Source organism: Epinephelus moara, chromosome 8 (assembly GCF_006386435.1).
Source record: "Epinephelus moara isolate mb chromosome 8, YSFRI_EMoa_1.0, whole genome shotgun sequence".
NCBI classification, from domain to species: Eukaryota; Metazoa; Chordata; class Actinopteri; order Perciformes; family Serranidae; genus Epinephelus; species Epinephelus moara.
The window spans coordinates 5,134,629-5,158,169 of NC_065513.1; the positions used below are offsets into that span (position 1 = coordinate 5,134,629).

General features: G+C 40.3%; 1 protein-coding gene across 1 annotated transcript in view; it reads right to left on the reverse strand.

Moving 5' to 3' along the window:
- Positions 1–14,007: 14,007 nt before the first annotated feature.
- The window catches only part of npr3 (natriuretic peptide receptor 3), a 43,652-nt gene continuing 34,118 nt past the window's right edge, over positions 14,008–23,541 (reverse strand). Inside the window, exons 4-8 of the mRNA XM_050049953.1 lie at positions 21,984–22,119; positions 20,530–20,624; positions 20,301–20,418; positions 20,102–20,186; positions 14,008–18,700 (exon numbers count right to left, since the gene is read on the reverse strand). Of these exons, the coding sequence (XP_049905910.1) occupies positions 18,589–18,700; positions 20,102–20,186; positions 20,301–20,418; positions 20,530–20,624; positions 21,984–22,119 (546 nt within the window). The 3' untranslated portion in view covers positions 14,008–18,588. The remainder of the gene's footprint in view (positions 18,701–20,101; positions 20,187–20,300; positions 20,419–20,529; positions 20,625–21,983; positions 22,120–23,541) is intronic.

Below are 23,541 nucleotides of genomic sequence, written 5' to 3' on the forward strand. Positions count from 1 at the left end.
TGTTTCTATGATCAGAATTTGATTCATTCCATCCAATAAAATTTGGAAGTTAGTCGGAGGAAGTCTCTAATTAGCATTGTGGGTCATAAATGTGGAAGCCGAAAAAAGCTTTTTTGCGCATGCGGCCAGTTAATGACTGTCATAGGAATGAGTGAGGCACCATCTTAGAACACTGCATTCAGTTCCTTGGGCAAAATATCCCATAAAAACATCTTGGCCTATTGAAATTAGAGTGGACTGAGAGAACACTACTAGACTTCTGCACCTCCTCTTGGCTCTGTTTTGAGGGTTTAGAAAATCCTCTCCATGACTGAAGACTTTGGCCAATTACATGTCATTTCAGAAAGATGGCATTCCCACTAGCTGTTCTACATAATGCAGTTGCAGATGCACATTCATTCACATGGTGAAAGCCTGATTCAGTATTCAATGGCAGAGAATCTTGCAGAAGAAGTTGCTCTTCCAGCATTGGCAACAACTGCCTAAACTGCAAAGCAACCCAAAAAAGGAAAACTGACTTATCAAAAAGAGTGTAAAAGGTAACCTGACAATAAGCGTAATAAAACGCATGTCAATATCAGCAAAGGATTTCAGAGACAGAAAGAAAATGTTTAAACTTCTGCTAACCAGAGCCAAAGACTCACAGTTGGAGCTAATTCAAGTTCATGTTTATGTAGCTAACGTTCACTAGAGGCTCTTATGACAGTGGACCATCTCAAAGCGCTATACAGGCATGAACCTTCAGTCAGTGGCTGCTGCAACTTGAATTCAGCCAGCACAAATTCCAGCACCTTCCAGCATCTGATCCCTGACCTCTCCGACTCTCCGCTAGATCAGCAAGCTTTCTGTCGCTGCAGTTATACCAGCTGACTGTGACTCTTAGCACTGGGGTTGTGATCCACAGCAGCAGGGAGCGAGATAGAGGGACCATGGGGTGACTAGCTTGCTAATTCTTATCTTATTATTCTCATCTTATTATTTGTAGAATTAGAATGCCTGCATGTGGTATACAACAAAATTTGTTGTCTCTGCTTGAGGAGGAATTGTATTATTTCACACACACACACACACACACACACACACACACACACACACATGAATGTCAGTACATAAAATAGAGCAAAGTGCAGTGTGCTTGTTATTGAAATAATGTCATTGTTGAAGTGGCTGTGGAAGGGGGTGGGAAATAAGTTCATAGATGGCTGTTGGGTCAGTCCCAGACCGTGATGCAGTATGTCAGTATGCTTTCTACCGTCCAATGATGGAAAGACTGGCAGAGAGGTGGGCCTTCCTCAGGGTTCTGAGGAAATAAAGTCTCTGTTGGGCCTTCTTAACCAGAGCAGCAGAGTTGACAGACCACTTGAGGTCCTCGCTGATGAGGAGCCCAGGAATTTAAAGTTGGGCACCCTCTCCACCTTCTTTCCCCCTATTGTCAGTGGCAGGAGCTCTTCCTGATATCGTCTGAAGTCTATAATTAGCTCCTTTGTCTTCTTAATGTTAAGAGACAGGTTGTTGTCTACATACCACACAGTCAGTCTGTGCACCTCATCTCTGTAGACAGCCTCGCTGCTGTTTGAGATGAGCCCTACCACTGTTGTTTCGTCTGTGAACTTGATTATTGAGTTTGTGGGGTGAGCTGGTGTGCAGTCATACCTATAGAGGGAGTAGAGGAGGGGACTTGTGGTGTACCAGTGCTGAGGGTCAGGGTTGAAGAGATGCGAGTGCCTAGTTTCACTGATTGTCTCTGAGGAAGTCCTTAATCCACAGGCACAGTTGGTTGCTAAGACCCAGGTCCCACATCTTTGTGGAGACAATGGTGTTAAAAGCGGAACTGTAATCAACAAAGAGTATCCTTATGTCAGTGTGACATAGAGAGCAGTGTTTATTGCATCCTTGGATTTGGGTGGACTTGATGTGTCCCAGCACAAGTCTTCCAAAGCACTTGGATATGATAGGTGTGAGTGCCACTGGTCTATAATCATTCAGGGAGGCGATGTTGGACTGCTTGGGCACTGGGATGATGGTGGCAGTTTTCAGGCAGGCTGGTACAGTAGTGTGTGCCAGTGAGAAGTTAAAGATGTCCGTGAAAACCTCAGTGAGCTGCTGTTCACAGTCCAGAAGAGGTCTTCCTGGGATCTCATCTGGTCCAGCTGCCTTCTTGGCATTCACAGTTCTCAGGACCTGCTTAACCTGTTGTGTCTGGAGGATAAGCGAGCCTTCAGCAGAGTCCAGCGGGGGTGAAGCTTCGTTGTCCAGTCTTCTCTCAAAACGGGCAAAGAAATGCTATGCCATGCAACATACGTGCCAGGTCCATGGAGGTGAAGTGATCCTCAATCTTCTCCTTGTATGCAGCCTTAGCTGATTTTATCCCTCTCTTGAGGTTGTGTACAGCAGCAGTGGTGTACAGTTCCTTGTTGACAGATCTGAAGGCTGCATCATGTTCTATCAGAAGAAGTTGGACCTCCGGGGTCATCCATGGTTTCCTATTTGGGTAAACATGGATGCGCTTGCTTGTGGTGACTCTCTCCACACAGCACCTGATATAGAAGAGCACAGTTGCTGTGTATTGTGGAAAAGAGACTCCAGTCGGTGCTTTGAAAGCAGTCCTGCAGCTGTAACAACCGCTGGCCACATTTTGACTGTTTTGATAACTGTTTTTTTGTGTCTTGATGACAGGGCGTTAGGCTGGGGTTAGAAGAAAGAATGATCAGACTGTCCAAGGGGAGGGAGTGGTGATGCTCTGAAGGCTTTGGGGATGTTGGAATAAACACAGTCCAATATATTCTCTCCCCTGGTGGAGCATTTCACATGTTGTTTAAACCTTGGAAGCATAGTCCTCAAGTCTGATTAACAGAGAGAGCAGGGCAAAGAGGGGCTGAGGTAATGCGCTGTGGAGAAATCTACAGTGAAATAAGATTGAATAAATTGATGTATTGGGGAACACTGGGTTACTGTATGAAGCACGTGATGGGAGGGGCTTAGATTAGACTGTTGTTTCCTCTTCCCTCCCACACATGCCCTTTTATTAACTAATTCCACTATTTCTTAGTTGCTTGCTTACCTATGTTTCTTTTTCTTCCACCATGATGATAAATAAGGCATATAGGTACTGCCAAGGCTATGTCCCCTGTGTTCCATGGTGGCTGGAGCACAAAATGAGGCACTCTGACTGATCCCTCTGGAATGGGCAGCCAGAGGAAGGAAGGCTGGGTCAATTCACATCTCGTCTCCATCAGTACCACATGCAAAACAATTGACTGGCAATTCCTAAAAAAAACAACACCCTCCACATGGTCTGGAAGCAGTTTCTTTTCCTTTTTTTTAAGGGATCAGGTCTGCAGGGCCAGTTCCCTCCTATAAGGATCTAGGGGCTACCCAAAGTCAGACAGATCCATCAAAATAAAGAAACACAACCAACAATAATAATAATATTTATAACAAAAAACGAAATCATCTGTATACATAACAATATGGAGACCGCAGTTGTAACAATATAAAATTTTAGCCCAAACTACATATCAATAACTACAAGATGCAACAATAATCTGGTTGATCCTGCTGGACTGTCCCTGCTGACCCATTCTGGAGTTTTCCGAAGGGGCAAAGGTAACAGGGTAAAGGTAGAAAGGTAGATTTAACTTTAAAATACTCCCCCCACCCCTTATTTTTTCCTATCCTTTCACCTGTCAGATCTGTAGAGTATAGACGCACACACACACACACACACACACACACACACAGGCCAACACAACCTTGTCCCCTTATCCCCTGACAATACTTAATATACTGGTCTTTATTCACTTTTGTATTCATTGTTTTTTGGTTTGTTAGTGTTTTGTATGGTCATGCAATTAAAAAAAATCTGCAGTATTTTTTGCCCTTTTCCAAAAAACAAACAAAGAAAAACAAATCAAACAAACCACATAGATACATAAAATTAGTAGATACATATAATTAGTACATAAATAAACAAAATAAAAAATGTCCACCCCAGCTTTCAGAGGTATACATTTAATTGCCTGAGAGAGATCTCTGTTTTTAGCAGTGCCTCCACAAAGTCCCTGTCACCATCAGAGACTGTTTTTCTGTTTATCTAAAAAACTAAATTTTTTCAAATTTAAAATGGGTTCAACAACAAGTGACTGGTGTATGCATTAATTTCGTAACATTAATTATAATAATAATAATAACAAGTACATTGTGAACAAGTACATTTTTACTGCAGTTGCTTATCATAGATGACAAAAACTGGCACATGTATTACATGATACATGTGCCCCCCCAGACCTTCCTGGCAAGGAACCTAAGGGTTATGAATACACATGAAGCTCAACAGGTAGTGATAGCTTCACAAAGATAAATTTAACAACAACATTGCTTGCTTAACAGTTCATAGTAGTTTAACACAGCTGAATCTGGCAATAGCAAGATTGGCTCAACAGGTAACAGTAGTTTAACACAGATCAATCTAACAACAATCTCTGCTTCCTCAAAATTACAAAGAGCTCTGGATTATCTTTACAGAGTGGCTAATCAACTCACCAGCAAAGCAACAAGTGGTAGCAAACAGAGAACCAGAAGAGCAGCTCCTCAGGCTTTATACCCAGACAGACTGATTGGCTGCAGGTTCCCAGATTCCACCAGGTTCAGAATTCAGCATTATTGTCATTATGAAGGGGCAGCATGTGGTGCAGTGGTTAGCACTGTTGCCTCCCAGCAAGATCCTGCCAGTGGGCTGGGGCCCTGTCCAAAGACATGCAGGTTAGGCTAACTGATGATTCTGCGTTGCCTATAGGTATAAATGTGAGCGTGATTGGTCGTCTGTCTCCATGTGTAAGCCCTGTGATAGTCTGGTGACCTGTCAAGGGTGTACCCCACTTCTCGCCTTATGTCAGCTGGGATAGGCGCCAGCCCCCTGCAACCCTCAACAGGATAAGAATGAATGAATGAATATATGAAGGTAATTATGAAAAAGACTTTCCCAGTGAAATGCAGTTGTGGCCCTCAAATGTATAAACAACTATATTTACGTACAGGAATGTATATATGCAGGGTTCAAACTTAACTTTTTAGCTTACTAGCCAAGTGGCTAGTAAGCTTTAAAAATCTACTGGCCAGAAATTTTTTTCACTAGCCAAAAATCATAAATAGCATTTTGGTATATTTTCAGTGTGTTATTACTAATACACTCGAGCAATTCTCAAACGGGAACACTTACATTGGTTAACTGGCCTCTTTCTTGTTGTAGGCTGTTAAAATTCCCTCGCTCCGTGTTTCCAACTGTTGCAGCCAGTGAGCACAGACACGCAGTGTGCCGGTGGATCTTATCAGCCTTTCTAGGGTGTGGAAATGGCGGACCGCGGATCTCCAACTACAAGCTCACATTCTAGCTCCCACTTTGCGGCATGTTGTGGACTTGAAGATCTGTTGTACGACACCGGCGCTCAACCAATGACATCACATACACACAGCCAGGGGCGGGAGAAACAACAACAACAGTAGTTTGGTCCTATTTTTTTCACTTGCCAGAGTGGCTGGTTAGGTGACTTCATTTACTGGCCAAAGGGTTCAAATTAGTCGCCTCTGGCGACTGGCGACTGCTAATTTTGATCCCTGTATATTTGTATACCCAAATAAAGTAAGTATCTAGGGCTGTCTACTGCTTGCAGTCTCTGTCCTCGCAAACTTTATGTGAGGACAGTAAATACATCACACTACATACAGCTGAAGTCCACGAGGGCTCATTCTGCAAGTCCAAAGGGAGGATATTTGGATTCAGCCTCTCTCTAGCAGTGCTGTATGCTTCTTGTCAAAGAAAGGCAGAGTTTTTGGTTGGCTCTGGATAGGACCCTCACCTCTCTGACTGAGGACTTTAATGTCTTTGTAATCATAGACATATTTGCTGACATATGATGTATCTGAAACTACTTGTTTATTGATGCAGTTCTCATGTGCGGAGGCATTTCTGAATAACATAACAAGCTCTACTGTATGGAGCCTGGGGTCCTGGGTAACATTTTTAGCAAATTAATAAATTGAAGTGTTATTTGGGTAGATTGTGCTTTTTACCTTTATTCATACCTACAGTTGTTTAATTTGTTCCACTAAATTGCCACAAATTACTTCATACCCTAAATTCAAAACTTCACCTTTATCCCATTTGTAAACACCCTCACTACCATTTGGGTCCTTTGACAAAAAGACACTTGAAGGTGAAGTGTGTAAGATTTAGGAGGATTTGGTGGCATCTAGCAGTAAGGGTTACAGGTTACAACCAGGTGAAACTTCTTCCCGCTAGAATCCCTGCAGTGTTTTTTGTTCAGGAGGTTTTCACCGGGAGCTAAATAATCATCAGGAGTCTCTTCCTCTCCAAAACAACTAAGTAATGCCACTAAAAACACTGAATAAAGTAGTTTCACATTACAAATCAATGTACATCTGACACTGGCATTTCAGAGACAGGTGGCTCACCTGCTATTGTGTACTCACCCCTTTTCTCTGCAAACTTAATGTCTGCTCACCTTATTTCTGATTCAGTCCTGAGGCAAATTATCTGCAGAGGTCTCTTCCTGTTACAAATCAGTGTTTCTCCAATGCTGTTTGGCATGTCACCGTGGGCAGATTGTCAACCATATGCTAATTTGTGGTCACTTTTTATCTCTGTTAACTTAATATCCAGACATTCAGGAGGTTTTTGCCAGTGGACAAATTATCCGCAGAGCTCCCAGGTGATTAAAACTGGTAAAAGCAGTGGTAAAGCAGCTTCACGTTACAAATCGGTGTAACTCCAATGCTGCTTGTTGCACATGGGCTTCTAACTATGGTGGCGGATGCAAAAACCCAAAAATATTTATAATGAGTGGAGCTTCCTCCCGTTTGTCCCACCCCGTAATCATAGACCGGATGTAGACATCAGCGGTTTGTAATCTTGTCTCCCCTTAAAAGGTGGTGTTGTCAGCTAGGTGGGGGGTTTCCTCGTTGTTCCTGACCTCGTTAGTGCGGTGTGCACATCAGACTAAGATACACTTTTTCACCTGGTGTTCTGTGTAGACTTACTAATACATGTTGAGTAAATAGAATTTCACTCACCCCCCATGCAGGTGCCGTTTACAAGCATATTCAAGTTGGTGGGTGGTAGCCCTCTCTAATACAGTCAGCACACTCACAAGCCGGCGTGTTTGGCCCAGATGAGCACTCGTAACTTGCGGCTCAAAGGTATGCCTCTAATATCTTGACAATAATTCACATGTATATGACAAATACTGGTGTGCGCTTCTCAAAATAGGAATGAGGCAGCATGGTGATGCCGTCCGGGTGGTTTAGCCTCGCTGTATTTGTTTGAGGTAAAGCAATATGGCTGTCTACATGTCTGTCTTCCCCATTGTTGCAAAGATTTCAAGTTAATATCATGTCTTTGCTTTTACTAGGAGGAGCTCTGTCTCCACTGCTGTTTTTGCCCCGGAGTTATTATTTTTTTCTTTTTGTTGTAGTATTTGTTTATGACTGCCAGTAGGTATTTTCTGCAATTTCCATGTGATTTTGTTTCGTTTTCATTAAGACACTTACTTTTGGTTTTCTAATTACTGTTAATTTATCTGTCTGGTGTGATTGTAAGTAGTGGCTACTCAGTTTGCTAAACGGATTGCCATGTGCGAAATTTTGTACTGTTGGTGTTCTTGCTGGTCGCAGGCTGGTTCGGTTACTGGGTGGGGCTTTCACCTGTTCCTCCAATTTCACCTTGCACATACTCTGCTGTGTGTTTAACCTGTGTGCCATCTTTGCTAACTGTGAGTGTGAGTTTCTGTATGTTTCCTGTATGCTATTTTGCTGTGCCCTGCTTATCCCGTGTGCCTTTGTCTTGTAGTGTGCGCAGTCACATGACATGCTGGTGGTGAGGGTGGTGAAACACCCTGACCCTCTCCCCTCTCTGGCACCCTTCCCCCTTGTACTGGTAATGAACTCCCTACAACCATTCTTAGAATTTTAAGATTTATTTTTGTAATAAAGAAATGTATATCTTTTTAAGTAAAGGTCTTCCTTTTTACTAGGGAATTAATGCTAAATTAATTGCTTTTGCATTTTAAATAAATAATTTATTATTGGGCTTGAAATACATGTCTCTGCTCCTCTTTGTTCACAATCAGTTCTAAGAACTTGTGTGCATATACTGAGTGTACAATCTCTAGGTGAAATTCCCAGAGTGGTGTTGTTGGGTTCATGTAGTCTGGGTCTGGTCAGAGGCCCTGGTCACATATGAAAACACGAATGGCTGTATTCGGAGCCACTTTGTCTGATCTGGGCTACTGTAAAAACATGGCGGTGCATGGTGATCTCCATAGATGAGGACCTGCTCCTTGTGTAGATATAAACGGCTCATTCTAGGGTAACAAAAACATGACAGTTCTTATTTGCAGGTGACTATACACTAAGGAAAATTTATTATAATCCATTTCTGCCAGTATATCCCCCTAAATCCTACACACAGGACCTTTAATAGAGTTCAAAATACTGTAACACTACATTGTGTGTGGCAGCCAAAACACAAAATATGTCCATATCTTATTTTCACTGGGATTATCTGTTCTCCAAGCGAAAACTCTGCCTTTGGAATAATAATAAAGGCTACAGAAACACCACTTTCAGAGAGCAGTCTTCCAGTAATCACCTAGTACTTCAAAATACTGTGCAAAAACTTTGGATGTGCACTCACTGTGCAAATTTGACTGATAAATTCCTTTAACTACTTTTCAAATTTGATCTTTTGCCACAATAACAATAAAATGCCGGCTAAATAAAAGGCAACATTTGGGGGAGAAGTGTGTTATGTGGGATATTTTTTAATTATCAAAATAATAATTAAAAAAAAAAAAATAATGCCAAAGGTAGAGGAAATTATTATTTTTTTAATCTTCACTGGCCTGCAGCAATGTGGAATCTTTGAATACCAGAATCTATTCTTTTGACAAGTTGTTTCACTGTATGTTCCCTTTCACAAGCGGCGTCTTCAGTATGTCTTCATTTTAGCTGGCTGCTCTTGCAAGGAAAGTAAGATCTGCTTTGTGGTGACAACAGAACAGCACTCTGAGATTTAAAAGGTAGCTAACAGAATATTATGAAGTGCTCTGGATGTAGTGTTAATGTTACTGACTTGATGTCTTTCATGTTCAGTTTATACAGTGCATATATAAATGAGTGCAGGGCAGGATTAATGTCAACTGCATAGCGTGTGATTCTTCATGGTTGTTCACAAAGGAATGTTTATCGTTGATGTTAGCCCACATTTTATCTGCCTCTCTCGAGTTAAAGGGATAGTGCACCCAAAAATCAAAATTCAGCCATTATCTACTCACCCTCATGCTGAGGAAGGCTCTGGTGAAGTTTTAGAGTCCTCACATCCCTTGCGGAGATTGGCGGGGGGAGCGGCTAGCACACCTAATGGCTGACGGCGCCCCAGACTAACGTCCAAGAACACATAATTGAAACCACAAAATATCTCCAACATGTTCATCCGTAGTGATCCAAGTGTGCTGCAGCCCCGACATAAAAAGTTGTTTCGAAAAACGTCATATGAACTCTGTTTGTAGCCTCACTGTAGCCTGTAGCTCTGNGTGCAGGCATCGCCAATTCCCAGTCTGAGCAGCAAAGACTTTCCTCATCCGTTGGCATTGCTTTGCATTTGAAACAACTACACCACCAGGTTTCCAGTGCTCGACTCCGGTATTCTGCGGCTGGCTGAGGGTTAGGCTCATGAGCTGCGGCGGCTGCTTCGTCCAGTAGCCTGAGTTCCGTGCATATACTTGGGCTCAAACAAATACGGCTCAACAAAGAAATGCTGCTCCTCCTCAATTTCAAAGTCTTCAGACATGTTGGGCTGTCCTTTGCTAAAAGACCGTAGTGCAAATGATCCTTTAGCTACTGTGGTTACTGTTGTCTCTCCCTGTGGTGCACGTGTCACCTCATGCTTTCGCTGGTCTCACGCAAGCGCGCACACGTGAGCGTGGAGCACAAAGAAGCAGTCAGAGCTACAGGCTACAGTGAGGCTACAAACAGAGTTCATATAATGTTTTTCGAAACAACTTTTTATGTCGCAGCTTCAGCACACTTGGATCACTACGGATGAGCAGTATGGAGATACTTTGTGGTTTAAATTTTGTGTTCTTGGACATTAGTCTGGGGTGCCGTCAGCCATTAGGTGTGCTAGCCGCTCCCCCCGCCGATCTCCGCAAGGGATGTGAGGGCTCTAAAACTTCACCAGAGTCTTCCTCAGCATGAGGGTGAGTAGATAATGGCTGAATTTTTTCCTCAGCATGAGGGTGAGTAGATAATGGCTGAATTTTGATTTTTGGGTGCACTATCCCTTTAAGCCCATCAGTGAAAAGCATCTGATTTAGGGACTGATAAAACTTCAGATCGCACTGCTGCAGTCTGGAGTTTAGAGCACAGGTACAATAATGCCATGTGAGCAAGACGGGCAGTGAGTTACTGCTACAATCATACAGCCAGAGTGTAGGACTGCCAACTGTATTTACTGTGTTACATATCCCCATGAGCCAGTAATATTCATAAAACCCACATATTTGAAGTTGATGACAGGAGTAAAGAAGAAAGCAGTCTTGTAATGAGGCAAGTTGGGAAGGTGAATGGGTCACAAAATATGGGATTTTCCCAAATAGAGCAGAGTTTGGAATTGTGTGAACTTTAACTATATTTGAGTTATTGTAAGATGTGCCATCACCATGTTTCTTTTCCTAAACCTAACCAAAGTAACTTTACTTGCCTAACCCTAACCAACAGGGGCAGTTAACAAACACCACGCCAATGCCAAACATGTTATATCCAGAGAGTCCAGTTTCGGTAGATTTCTCTTATAATCAAATGGAGCCTAGACTCTTGGATGAGGCATGTCCCGCTTCACCATGGACCCTGCCATGTTCCTTCAGCCTTCTCCCAAACACTCTCTTTATGTTAAATATGTAGCGTCATTCATGGGGTGCTAATTTGTAGGTTATCATTTGAAGTGTTGAATAAGGACAGGTTGACTGTCCACATTACAGCAGTGGGTGTGTATGAAACGTTTCGCAGTCCAATATAAGCTGGTTAATGGAACTTGTTCCTTTAATGAAGAAATCCGCATGACATAGGAACTTCTTGCTCTTTACATAGTCACATATATTGTTGGTGTATTTTGTTAACTCAGGCGATTCCAACAATATATGTGCCAAACAAAGTGAGTAAACCAACACCATCAGTGTCTTGTGAAATCACCTGGCTTGACAATATGTTTTCTTCACATGCGCCCTCAGTTACATAATTTAACTTAACTCGATCCAAATTTAGTTTATTACATAGAATTTCTTGTCATGGTCCTCAACTAAAAGTTAAAGGGGTATTTATATATATATATGTATATATTTCAGAAATACCGCAGCCTCCACAGACCTTCCCTATGGGTTAAGTAACCTCACCTATGGATGGTTCTTACAGTCAGTTTCAGAATGTCTTTCATTAAAATGATCTGTATACTTTACACTGAATCTACTGCACACTGTCTAGCTGATTTTTGCTCAAACTTTTATGAAATAGTTCACAACAACACATTCCCTTTGTATTGATTAAAGGAACTGAGCATTCCAATTCACTTTATGCACATGACATTGTGCTAGTTTAGTTTAGTTCTGTATCAGGTTACAAAATGCCACTTGACAACCTTGCAAAACACACTCAACTATCAGACACAGTAGTTAGCTCTGAAACCACAAGATTTAGTTTGATTTACATTCTACCCAGTCTCCAACTAGATGTAAATAATCACTTTAAATTTAATCTTGAAAAAGTTAAAAAGGACTTTGATACCTGGAATATTCTTCCTGCGGCTATTTAGACACAGATTTCAGTTATCAAAATAAATTTTTTACCCTGTATACATTTTCATTTTTCACTTTTTTTCCCTGCCTCTCTCTTCCAAAGAACTGAGCACAGATATATTATTTGGATTAAAAAGCACCCTAAAAGAAAACTATAAACTTGAAATTGTCTTATTAATCCATGGGCATTTCCTTCTTCTTTTTTTCCCTAAATTTTAAGTTTTATTATTGGTCCTTTAAATTAAGATCACTTTAACTGTGGCTTCATGCAACTTCTGATACCCCCTTTCCACCAGTTTAGCTCTGGTTCTTGAACTGGTTCCATTCATGATGACTGGAACCTTGGTGCTATCTAGTAAACCATGAAACAGACTCCATGAGGGTGGCGTGAGGGCCTGACGTACTCTTCCCCAGAATTAGCAGGTCTGCCACAGGTGAGAGCAGGTTTACACTGAGCACGTGACAGGTGTGAAAGACTCTGGAAACGTGGTGAACGTTATGCTGCCTATAACATCATCCAGCATGACCGGTTTGGCAGTGGGTCAGTGATAGTCTGGATAGGCATATCCTTGGAGGGTCACACAGACCTCCATGTCATATAGCCAACGGTATCCTGACTGCTGTTAGGTACTGGGATGAAATCCTAAGACCGATGGTGCAGTGGGCCTTGGGTTCCTCCTGGTGCAAGACAATGCCCGGCTGCACGTGGTCAGTGTGTGTAGGCAGTCCCTGGATGACAAAGGCATTGATGCCATTGACTGGCCCTCTCGTTCCCCTGACCTAAATCCAATTGAGCACCTATGGGACATTACATAATGATGCATCCAAGTACCACCACAGACTGTCCAGGAGCTCACTGATGCCCTGATCCAGGTCTAGGAGGAGGTTCCCCAGGACACCATCTGCCAAGTCATCAGGAGCATGCCTAGATGTTGTTGGGAGTGCATACAGGCAAGTGGGGGCCATACACACTACTGAGCCACATTATGGGTTGCCCTGATGAAATTCACGTAAGTTGGATCAGCCTGTGATTTCAATTATTTACCTTGATTTTCATTGTGATTTTGAATGCAGCCCTCAGTGGGTTGATGATTTTGGTTTCCACTAACTTTTGTTATATCATTTTGTTCTCAACAAATTATACAGTGAACATCAGTATAGATTTCCAACTTGAATAATTTGTTCACCAAGATCTGATGTGTGATTTGAGTGTTTTCCTTTAATTTTTTTGAGCATTGTAATTTATATTTCATGATAGTTCTCCCCTGTGCAATAAAAATAACCTCCTGATGGACTCAATGCCTTTTCCTTACTCAGATTGGGGAAAACATAGGATTTATGTTCTAGGAGATATTTTCAGCACTGGTCAGAGATTTTCGTTCTTTTTAAGACTCAGTGGAATCTTACTCTACTTCAGGATCTTCATGGCTTTTATATATAAAACTTATAGACTCAGTAAGGACATTTGCAGTTCCTTAGGATTCCTTTCCAGTTTCACTGGTAACACTATGTTTAAGTAGAACTGAAGGATTAGTCTCCCAAATGTATAAAACATTAATCTCACATAACCGTTTTTTTTCCCCGTTAAAGGGTTTTTTTTGGGGAGTTTTTCCTTATCCGCTGCGAGGGTCATAAGGACAGAGGGATGTCGTATGCTGTAAAGCCCTGTGAGGCAAATTGTGATTTGTGATATTGGGCTTTATAAATAAAATTGATTGATTGATTGATAACCTTGACATACTTTTGATCATGCTGGTCTGGGAAAAGGAATTACAGACTCTTGGTTTGGACTGGAAGTGGCCTCAAATATGGTCTATAGTACTGAAAGTTAATCACCCTGAGGCCAGAGATATACTTGCTTTCTAAGCCACGTATTCACACAGACAATTAGTATTGTGAACGTAACTGTTCAAATACCTGCCTGTGCACTGTGAAGGAGTTATTGATCATGAAGAAATGTTTGTTTCTTTGTCTCATTTTATTTCTGCAAAGACATGTAGTTGACCAATGAAGACTCAGAGCTCTTCACACTAAGCATGTTTAATTGAGAGAGGCGCACGCACACACGCACGCACGTACGCATGCACGCATGCACACACACACACACACACACACACACACACACACACACACACACACACACACACACACACACACACACACACACACACACTATCTGACTTTTGTGGTGATATGAGTGATCTGAATGACATGGAACCAACAGTGTATAAGGCTGAAATGATTATTCTGTACTTTAAGTTTTTGATATGTCTCTGTCCATGCACACATGGTGTGCCAAAGGCTTTTCTGATATCAGATTTGTGTTGGAGGACACACCAGAGAACTCAGATTGTATAGAACTTCCGGATTCATTTATTATTACTGTAACAATAATCATGGCGACACTAAATGCTATATTGTCAATTTTGAGATCATGGCAGAAAAAGCTATAGCATCGACATCATAGATATAAGGCCCCTTAATCGAGCACATGACAGTGGTGAGTATTTATTACCTCTTTTCCACCAAAATTAGCATATGTACACAGGTTTTTTTAAACATGGGAAAACCCGACAAAAATAAACGATAGACAGGTTAAAATAGGTTAGTAAACAGTAAAGCAGCATAGAGGCCAGTGAAAATGTGATGGTTATTTTTTTTAATTTATACATTTCCTATATAAGAATTTGGTGCAGACTAATTTGGAATGAGGTTTGAGCGCTGCTTAGACAGACAGATGGTATTTTGTGGTTGCATAGCATTGCATCTCGCTGGTTAAAAGTATGAAAATTGGCATATTCACCTCAGTGAACAAATTAACACATTTTCCTTACTAGCAGAAAGGGATCTCTTGGTTGAGGTTCGGAAAAAAGTTGTGGTTTGGGTTAAAATGAATAACTTTCTGTCAGAAAGAACTTTCTTGGAGAAAGCCGTCAAGGTAACTTCTCCCATGTGCAGACGGAAATCAAATGGTAAAACTAAGTAGTGCTGATCAAATATAAACCAAGATTCTGTTACTAAGTTGCATATTTCTCGCCTCAAATGTTTGCAGAAACATGTTTTACCTTGTCATTTGACTGTAATCCGAGATCGTTTGTGAATCCACCAGCTGCCATTGTTTCACATGGACCAGTCCACATTATGTCACCCATCAGCAGGAGCACAGTCCATTCTGGTAGTTGTAGGTTTTTTATTCAATGAGCAAAAGTGAATGCCACAGTCCTTTTACTCTGTTTACTCTGGTCATGTAGCACCAATTTCAAAAGTGTTTGCATCTTTTTACTGCATGGGCAGCCTAGTTTTATGTAGGAAACATCTTTCTATCGGTAAAATATGTCTTTTTGCTTAAAGTAATGATCTTTCTCTGTCAATTAAATTTCAGCTGCTTAAACAGCAAAGGAGGTTGTTATTCCTCAAACTGACTGACTTCTTTCACTTTCTTCCTTTTTTGTAATTCTGACTGCTGTGCAAATGGGTCAAACTGAATGAGATACTGAGGAGATAGCAGGGCTTTGATAATAATTTAAAAAAAGCTTGACAGAAAGTAGACTACACATAATAAACTTAGGATAAATTGTCTTATGTTTCCATAGAATAAAACAAAGCCTAATTATTAAAATATACATTCTAATCAAAAGACTAAAACTAGAACAGAATCAATATCAGTTGCCAAAATTGTCACTGGCTGTTATACAGATCAAACATTCCCCACACTAATATTTTAACTTACATCAATACCATGAACTCATTGTTGGGAACAACAGAAGTGTAGGTGAACTTTAAGATAAGCTGGAGAAATAATGATATGGAGAAACCAAATACGATGAAGTTTAATATAATCACTATAATTTCAATACTGAGAGAGACATATTTTAAAATATTGATGTTATAAATAACATAAAATAATTTAAATATACATTAAGGTCATCGTTAAGTCACTATATCCTACCAGATACCAAAAGATATTGTGGTAACATTATACAGAGCTTTAAATAAAGCAAGTGAATGTCGTGTTCCAGAATAAAACTGTCTTTGAAATTGAATACAATAAATCAGTTTACTCTCAGAATTTTGTCCCAACACACAAACTGAACCAGCAGGCTGGGCAGGCTATTTACCAACTTCACTGTCTTTATTTTGTGTCTCTAAAAACCTTGTGTTTTAATTCTGCATGAGAGTTAGCTAAGAAAACTAAAGGTCACTAATGCAGAGTGAAATACTTTTATCATGCAGTCAGTACAGTCTGTGGAAAGCATCTCAGACTTAAGTGTAATTATCTATCATGACATCATCACAATCGATTATGTGTTCAGTTCCACTTTCTGATATGAAATACTTTATAAAAGGTTTAAAATTTGGAACTTATATCTTTGGTAATGTTAATAAATCATTTCATAATGAATGTGTCATTATAAGCCATTAATTAATTAAAAGTTTTGTGTTTATCCTCCTTTAGTAGTAGAAGCTTTGTAAGTCTTTTTTTAAACTACTATCTCTGGCCATTAGTTCAATCGGTTGTAACATTGTACTCACCAAAGTCAGAACACTGTTATTTTGCTAAAACTACAATTACTGCCTTGCAATTGTATGCCTCTGTTAATCAGTCAAGTTAGAGTTTCAGTTTATCCATCCATGTCTGTCCAGACTCATATGTAGCCAAGACAGTTGACAGTGCTTCAAATATGCATGCTGCAAATTAAATGCAAATTCTAAAACATGGATGCTTCACACACATCTTCCCTCTGGCAGCACAGAAGATTTATAAAATTAGCACAGTTTCAAGATGGACACCCAAGATTAGTGTCACCAATTAAATATCTGACTAAATGTCTTCCCTTTTGCTCCTGAGATATGACACTGAATAATGACCAGAAAAGAGTTTTTGCAAAACACTATGATGTCACAGTGAAGTTGACATCTGACCTATTTTGTGGACCTTTGACCTATTAAATGTCATCATATTATACTTTTTGACATTTGTGTAAATTTTGTCATAATTAGCTCAAGCCAAAAGCATGTTTTTTTGAGGTCACTGTCATCTTCATCCTTGAGTCTAAGGGCTCATTTATGCTCCCTTTACGTACGAAAATGTATACGTCTGTTTCAAACGATGTTACCGTCACTGCCCACATACTTCCATGCGCCCTTTACGTTGGCATGGATGTTAACCAATATATCCACCAGGAGGCAGCCCAGTGTCAAAAGTTTATGACAACAACAAACTCAAAAACAAACATGGCGACTGTGGAGGAGATATTGATAATGTACCTCTTGCATAAAAGACAAAAACAGGGGCAGCGTTACAGAAATTGAATTATTATTTCTTCTTCGTGTCTCACTAGAGCTACGTATCGGGTAGTGACAGCAACACTGCTGAGCATAAATGAGCCTTTAGTGGATGTTTGTGCCAACTTTGAGGTAATTCCTCCAAGGCCTTCATCTTGAGAGATCACATTCACAAGAATGAGACAGACGCAACGTCACAGTGACCTTGACCTTTGACCACTAAAATCTAATCAGTTCATGCTTGAATCCATGTAGACTTTGTGCCAAATTTAAGGAAATTCCCTAAAGGTGTTCTTGAGATTTCATGTTCATAAGCTAAGACAGGTGCAAGGTCATAATGACCTTGACCTTTGACCACTTAAATCTAATCAGTTCATCACTAATAACCTCCTCCGATCACCAGCACGGAGAAAAAAAAGGAGGTTCAACAGGGCACCAAACATGAGACCTAAGAAGATCAGATAGGTCAGATGATAAAAATTGATAGAACCAAATGCCAGAGCTACGAAAATCCCAAGTAGTTATAAATTGTACTTTTCCTTAAATTTATTGGGAGGTTGGTTACCTATCAAGCCAAAATGATTCAATCCAAGTTGTTCTTACTATGGCCTATAAAGCATTGGTGAATAATTTATTAACCATTACCAGGAAGTAGTTCCACAATTTGTTATGAAGTGATAATTGAATGTAACAAACTGACAAATTTAAAAAAAGGAAATGCTGTAAATGAGCCAATCAAAAGGTGTAAAAAAGATGTGATCAAATTGATACAGTATGTGACCCAGCATTCCTAAATTTAAGAGCAATGTGCTCAGTTAGGAATGAGTAATTTCATTTATATGGAGGCTGCTGGATCTCAGCAAGGTTATGGTGAACTGAAAACCTTACAATATCAGTAGCTTAATATCAGTAGCTTATAGCCTATAGATATAGATCGAGCCTATATCCCTTTTCAGTTGGTTAGCTCCAGCTGTCTTCAAAGTTTCGAGATGCCACTATAATTAACCAGCCTTAAACATGAGGCTCCTGTTTGTCCTGTCAACCTGAGAGGCACAAGTAAACCTCAGCCACCCCAGTAGTGCATGCAAATATAGCCGTCTGTTCTGAATCATTCACAGTCATGGTAATCGCCATCTGAACATTAAAAACAAACAAACAAACAAACAAACAAACCCTAAAACAAAATCCTTCAAAAATCCTAGAATATTACGGTCAAAGCTTTCTACACACCAATACAATCATATACTTTTTGTATGGAGGACAAACCAAGTGAAGTGGTGCTTTGTGACTGATAACTGTCCTGAGTTACAATAAGTCAAAACATTAGAGGATAAAAACACAAAATTTCAAACAGCATGGCTCCACCAACAACCATTGCAAAGTCTTTGGTCACATTTAGATGTGTGATTCTCTGTGAAGGGACTGCCGCTGCTGAGGATTATGCTGCTGAGAAGTTCGATCTGATGGAGTCCTCTCGTAACTGACGGTGCTTCCCGATGTCGCACTCTTCACTGTGTGTGCGACGCTCAATAGTAATCCTGTAGTTTTTTCTGCAGAGGAAAAAAAGAGGAAGTCGTGTTTTTAAACCTGCTCTTTGTCTCTGTAGTCCTCACCTTCATTCCTTTCAGTCATCATAAAGTGTTATTATTTATTAGTGGAGGAAAACTGAATATGATTATTTGTCATACGGATTACTGTTAATTTATTATGCTGATCTGTTCTGTACGACATCTATTGCACGTCTGTCCGTCCTGGAAGAGGGATCCCTCCTCAGTTGCTCTTCCTGAGGTTTCTACCATTTTTTTCCCCGTTAAACGTTTTTTTGGGGAGTTTTTCCTTATCCGCTGTGAGGGTCCTAAGGACAGAGGGATGTCGTATGCTGTAAAGCCCTGTGAGGCAAATTGTGAATTGTGATATTGGGCTTTATAAATAAAACTGATTGATTGATTGATTGATTGATTGATTGATTGATTCTTGCAATGCTCTACTGATTAAATATAATTAAAAAAGAATAGTGAGTCAAAAATATAAAAACAAGACCTAAAGTGTAAAATCATATTACTCAAGTCAATTATGTTTTTGTTTTTTGTTTTGGGGGGGGGACACGAAGCTTGTATCAACCATTCCTGCTTCAGTTCCCAGACTGTGCAGACTGTGGTTGGGAGGCACAGGGGACACTTTGTTTCACCTCCAGGACTGAAGCTGATGCTAACTTTGGGACTAACCCCCTTTACTAAAGCAAGTGGCTGGGAAGCCAGACACAGGAACTTTACTTGGTTCTTGAAAAGCTGCAGCATTTAATCACAGACAAACTGAAACCTACATTGTACATTTACTACCACTTGACCAACTTTACTACTAATTTTTCTGCTCCGATCACCAACACCTGTCTGCTCTGAATGCATCCACTGTCACTCCTTCACTCTTTCGCTCAACCACACACTGTCTACACTCACACTATGCTCTGAGCTACTCCTGAAAGCATGCACGCTACTCTTACATCATGTCTCCATCCAATGTGAATTGGTTTGTGTGAATTATTTAATTAGAAAAGTTGGATGGAAATGACAGCTCCAACATAATTTTCCCTAGAACACACTGCTGCACCTGAAGGACACTCTCCAATCAGGGGAGTAGGGAAGACCCCTTATCAGCACCTCTCTCAAAAGAAGAACCTGTCTAACAGCAGTAAGGTCTGGACAGTCATGCTTTTTTTTTCCTGACATTGGAACCTTCTGCTTAGGTTGACACTTTGTTCACCCAGCTGATGGAGACACACCTGATCCACTGTCTATTTGTTGCCATATTTGTAACACTGGCTTTAAATTTCCTTGTTTGTGGAATCTGATGATTTCGCAGAATGATTCTGGTCAGCTCAAATAATTGTGATCAGGCTACTGTGCAATAACTGTAACAGGCTTACAAATGAGAAGATAAATATCTATTGTTACCTGAAAAAGTAGAATGCTATAAGCATTGCAGTTCCCAGAACAGCTCCCACTATGACTCCAGTCAAAGCTGATACTCCCAATCCACCTGTTTGGAAGAGCAGTCATCAGTAAAATCATGCACTCCATCATACCCACTGTAGATGACATACAAAGTCAAAGTCATTTGCACAGGTTTCAGTGAACAGTAGTGTTCATTTACATGATTTGTCTGCTGTTTCTGTGTGTGCTTTATGTCTGCCCCTCAGAGTGAAATGGTCGTTGTTGAAGGCAGGCAGCAATTGAAAAGTTCCATTTACACCAAAGTAGTTGGCCACCACCTGTAAGGCAATACACAATATTATCATCCAGTTATTTCCCACAAGGTCATTAACTATCCTCTGCCTGATGGGGAAGATGTCAGGACCATAAAGAGTTTTGCTTCTTCTTACCTCGTAGGTTCCGGCCTCAACATTGGTCATGGCCATCAAAGAGAAATCTCCGTCTCTGTCACCATTGACATCCATTGATACCTGGCCAGCGATTCCTGTCCACCACCATGGAAACAATGACAACACTTAGCTACACTCTCAAGAAAAGTTTTGGGAAAAAAAACCTGTACATACTTTCATGTTATTTCAGGGCCTTGAATTTAACATTCCATTCCTATCTTACAAATAGTTTAAGCCTGTGACATCATCAACCTAGGAATGCATCATTATAAAATGATATAAAATGAACTATTAGAATTGGCCAACAGCTTTTTCTTATTTTGCACAATGAATGAATATTACATACATTGAAAAGTATTGTATTTCATGTCTCCATCTGCTGGTGAGCCATCATGATAGGAGTATGCATGCACAATATGATGTTAATACCACTACAGAAGAGACTTGACGGGTATATCAATATCTGTATATGTTATCAGCAGAGGTTGTTACATATTGGCATATTGGATATCAGTAGGGGGGTGCTGGGGGACAAATATGAGGTCATGGGGTGTTTAAATCCAAGGCAAAACATAGCTGCCTCATTGCCTAAAAAATAATAAACACACAATTTTTTCCACTGTATTTCTCCCAATTCTTTTGGAAGTCGTATGGAATAGGTCATCTGTTCTAGAAGATCTATGTATTCAACAATATTGACAAAAAGGCCAGCAGAGAGGCAGTTTTTCTGGAGCCAGTATTTTCCGATGGCCTTTTTGGTACTAGTTACATTGATTATAGTGGTGTGGTAGCCATCACTGATTCAGACCTAGTCCACACATCCACAGGTATTTTTCAAAACATAGCCTTTTCAATGCGTTTTGGCCTTTTGTCCACACACAAATGTGTTTTCAGTCACTGAAAACAGACCTTTTGTAAAACTCCTCTCAGGTTGAGGGTTTTCAAAAAATTGTAGACAAGGAAAGACAAGTTTTTGGCTTGTAACATCAGAGTGTGCACCATTAGGTCCTTTGTGAAGTGTCACAAATTGAGGCGACACTTTGTGAAGACAGATGTGGCAAAAATAGTACTTGCTCTAACCTTCCTAACAGGACTATTTATACGCTCATGTACTCTTCCACTGTATTGAGGAACAGAGGCATCAGAATGCACCATTACAGTCAAATAGCATTCCGATAACAGCATTTTTTTAAGCTTCTGAATGGCCAACATCTCCTCTTCATCTTTGTGTGACTGGCCAACATGCTTTTAGGGTGAGCGTGATATTGCTGCTTGTGTGTTTGGCACACTCTTAACAGCAAAGTGTTTTCATTGGGATGCAGATTTAAAAAAAAAAAAAAAAAAAAAAAAAAAAGTGCTTGCATGCTTTTATTAGAATAAAAGAGGAAAAACCCTGTTTTCACAAATACTTGTGTTAAGTGTGAATTTGGCCTCATCTGAGCAATGTGTTTTACCTTCAAATGTTCTGTTCCACATGCGCGAGGTGATCTCTGTCCCATTCCTCTTACTGTATCCATTTTTAATGGCTTCATGCAGGGCAATGGCATACAGCAACATGGCATCATGGAATCCCTCAACAAACATGTTGACCTGAAAGGGAACATACAGTTTGACTGAAATTACACTTCAACAGTGACAATGTCCTCTTCATACAATGTTTTACAAGGTATGCTTTAAAAAAATCGAGAACTTCAGTACAGTAATGCAGACCTAGCATTGTTGACGGGGCTTCAGACGGAGAGGCCTGCCAACCTCATTTTCTTCATCCCTCCCAGATTAAACTGGCAGTTTTTAAAATGTTTGGTATTTGAAAGATGTTTTTTGGACATTTAAGCATCTAAATGTATGCTATGTATAGATTATGTTTATATTGTGAATTAAAAGCTCATTAAGAATCTGTGCTTCGATTATCCTAGCTTTTTCACCTCTTGTTTTCATGTGTACACAAAGCAGAAATTCATAGATGAATTAACATAATGATCTCCTGTTACCTAATCTGACTTAATAGCCAGTCTGTCAGAATTATTTTAAATACTGCAAAACAGTCAACAGTGTTAGAACTATATTTGAGCCACCAGTCTCTATCCACAGGAGCACATTATATTAACACTATATATTCACATAATGCATGCTATATTTACAATGAGTAAGCATTTAACAAAGCATTTTTTGTGGCTGGGATGGCTTTCAAATATTATATGCCTTATAGCAAGGGTAGGCAACATGATGCCCACGAGCGCCTGGTCACCTGCAGGGAGCCAATGAGTCACCTGCAGAGCACGTTCTAAAAATTACTGTGGCCATGCCAGTCACTTTTCTGTGGTCAAATCAGCCCAACTGAATTGAGTGACACACTAGTTTGCGAGTTCCCAGCCATGACCAATGAGAGAGGCATTCTCTAGCAGGTTGTAATACAGCTAGCAATATGTTACATTGTTTGTTCCTTCCACCAGAAAATCCAATGAGTTGTCATCATGCATAGACAATGGAGACAGTGAATTTTTATGAGGCCATTAAATGGCTGTATTTAGTGGTGATAAGAATCATGGGTTAGTAGAGGCCTGCCACACCTGCTATAAGGTTCAGAAGGCCATTATCAGGCCATGAAATGAAACTTTCTGCCAGAAAGTAAACAAAGTTTATTAGTGGATAGCCCCTTGAGATGAACCATCTCATTTCCAAGGGGGTCCGACACAAAACACACTTCATTACAATGAACACAATCACAACATGAAACATGCATTCATAGCTCTCGTGAACCAACCCACCCCCACATCATTCCCATAAGCCTGCAATACCCTCGCTTAATAAAAGGGATGTATATGCCACAAGACACCTGGAGCATCAGTATATTACTACTACTACTACTACTACTACTACCAACAACAAAAATAACAAAAACAATAGGAGCAGTGAGTTAGCTATTCTTATGTTGGCAGGCAAATGATTCCAATCAGAGGGAGCTTTAAATTTGAAAGTGCTTTTCTTTCAACCTGGTCTCACTCCAAAGTC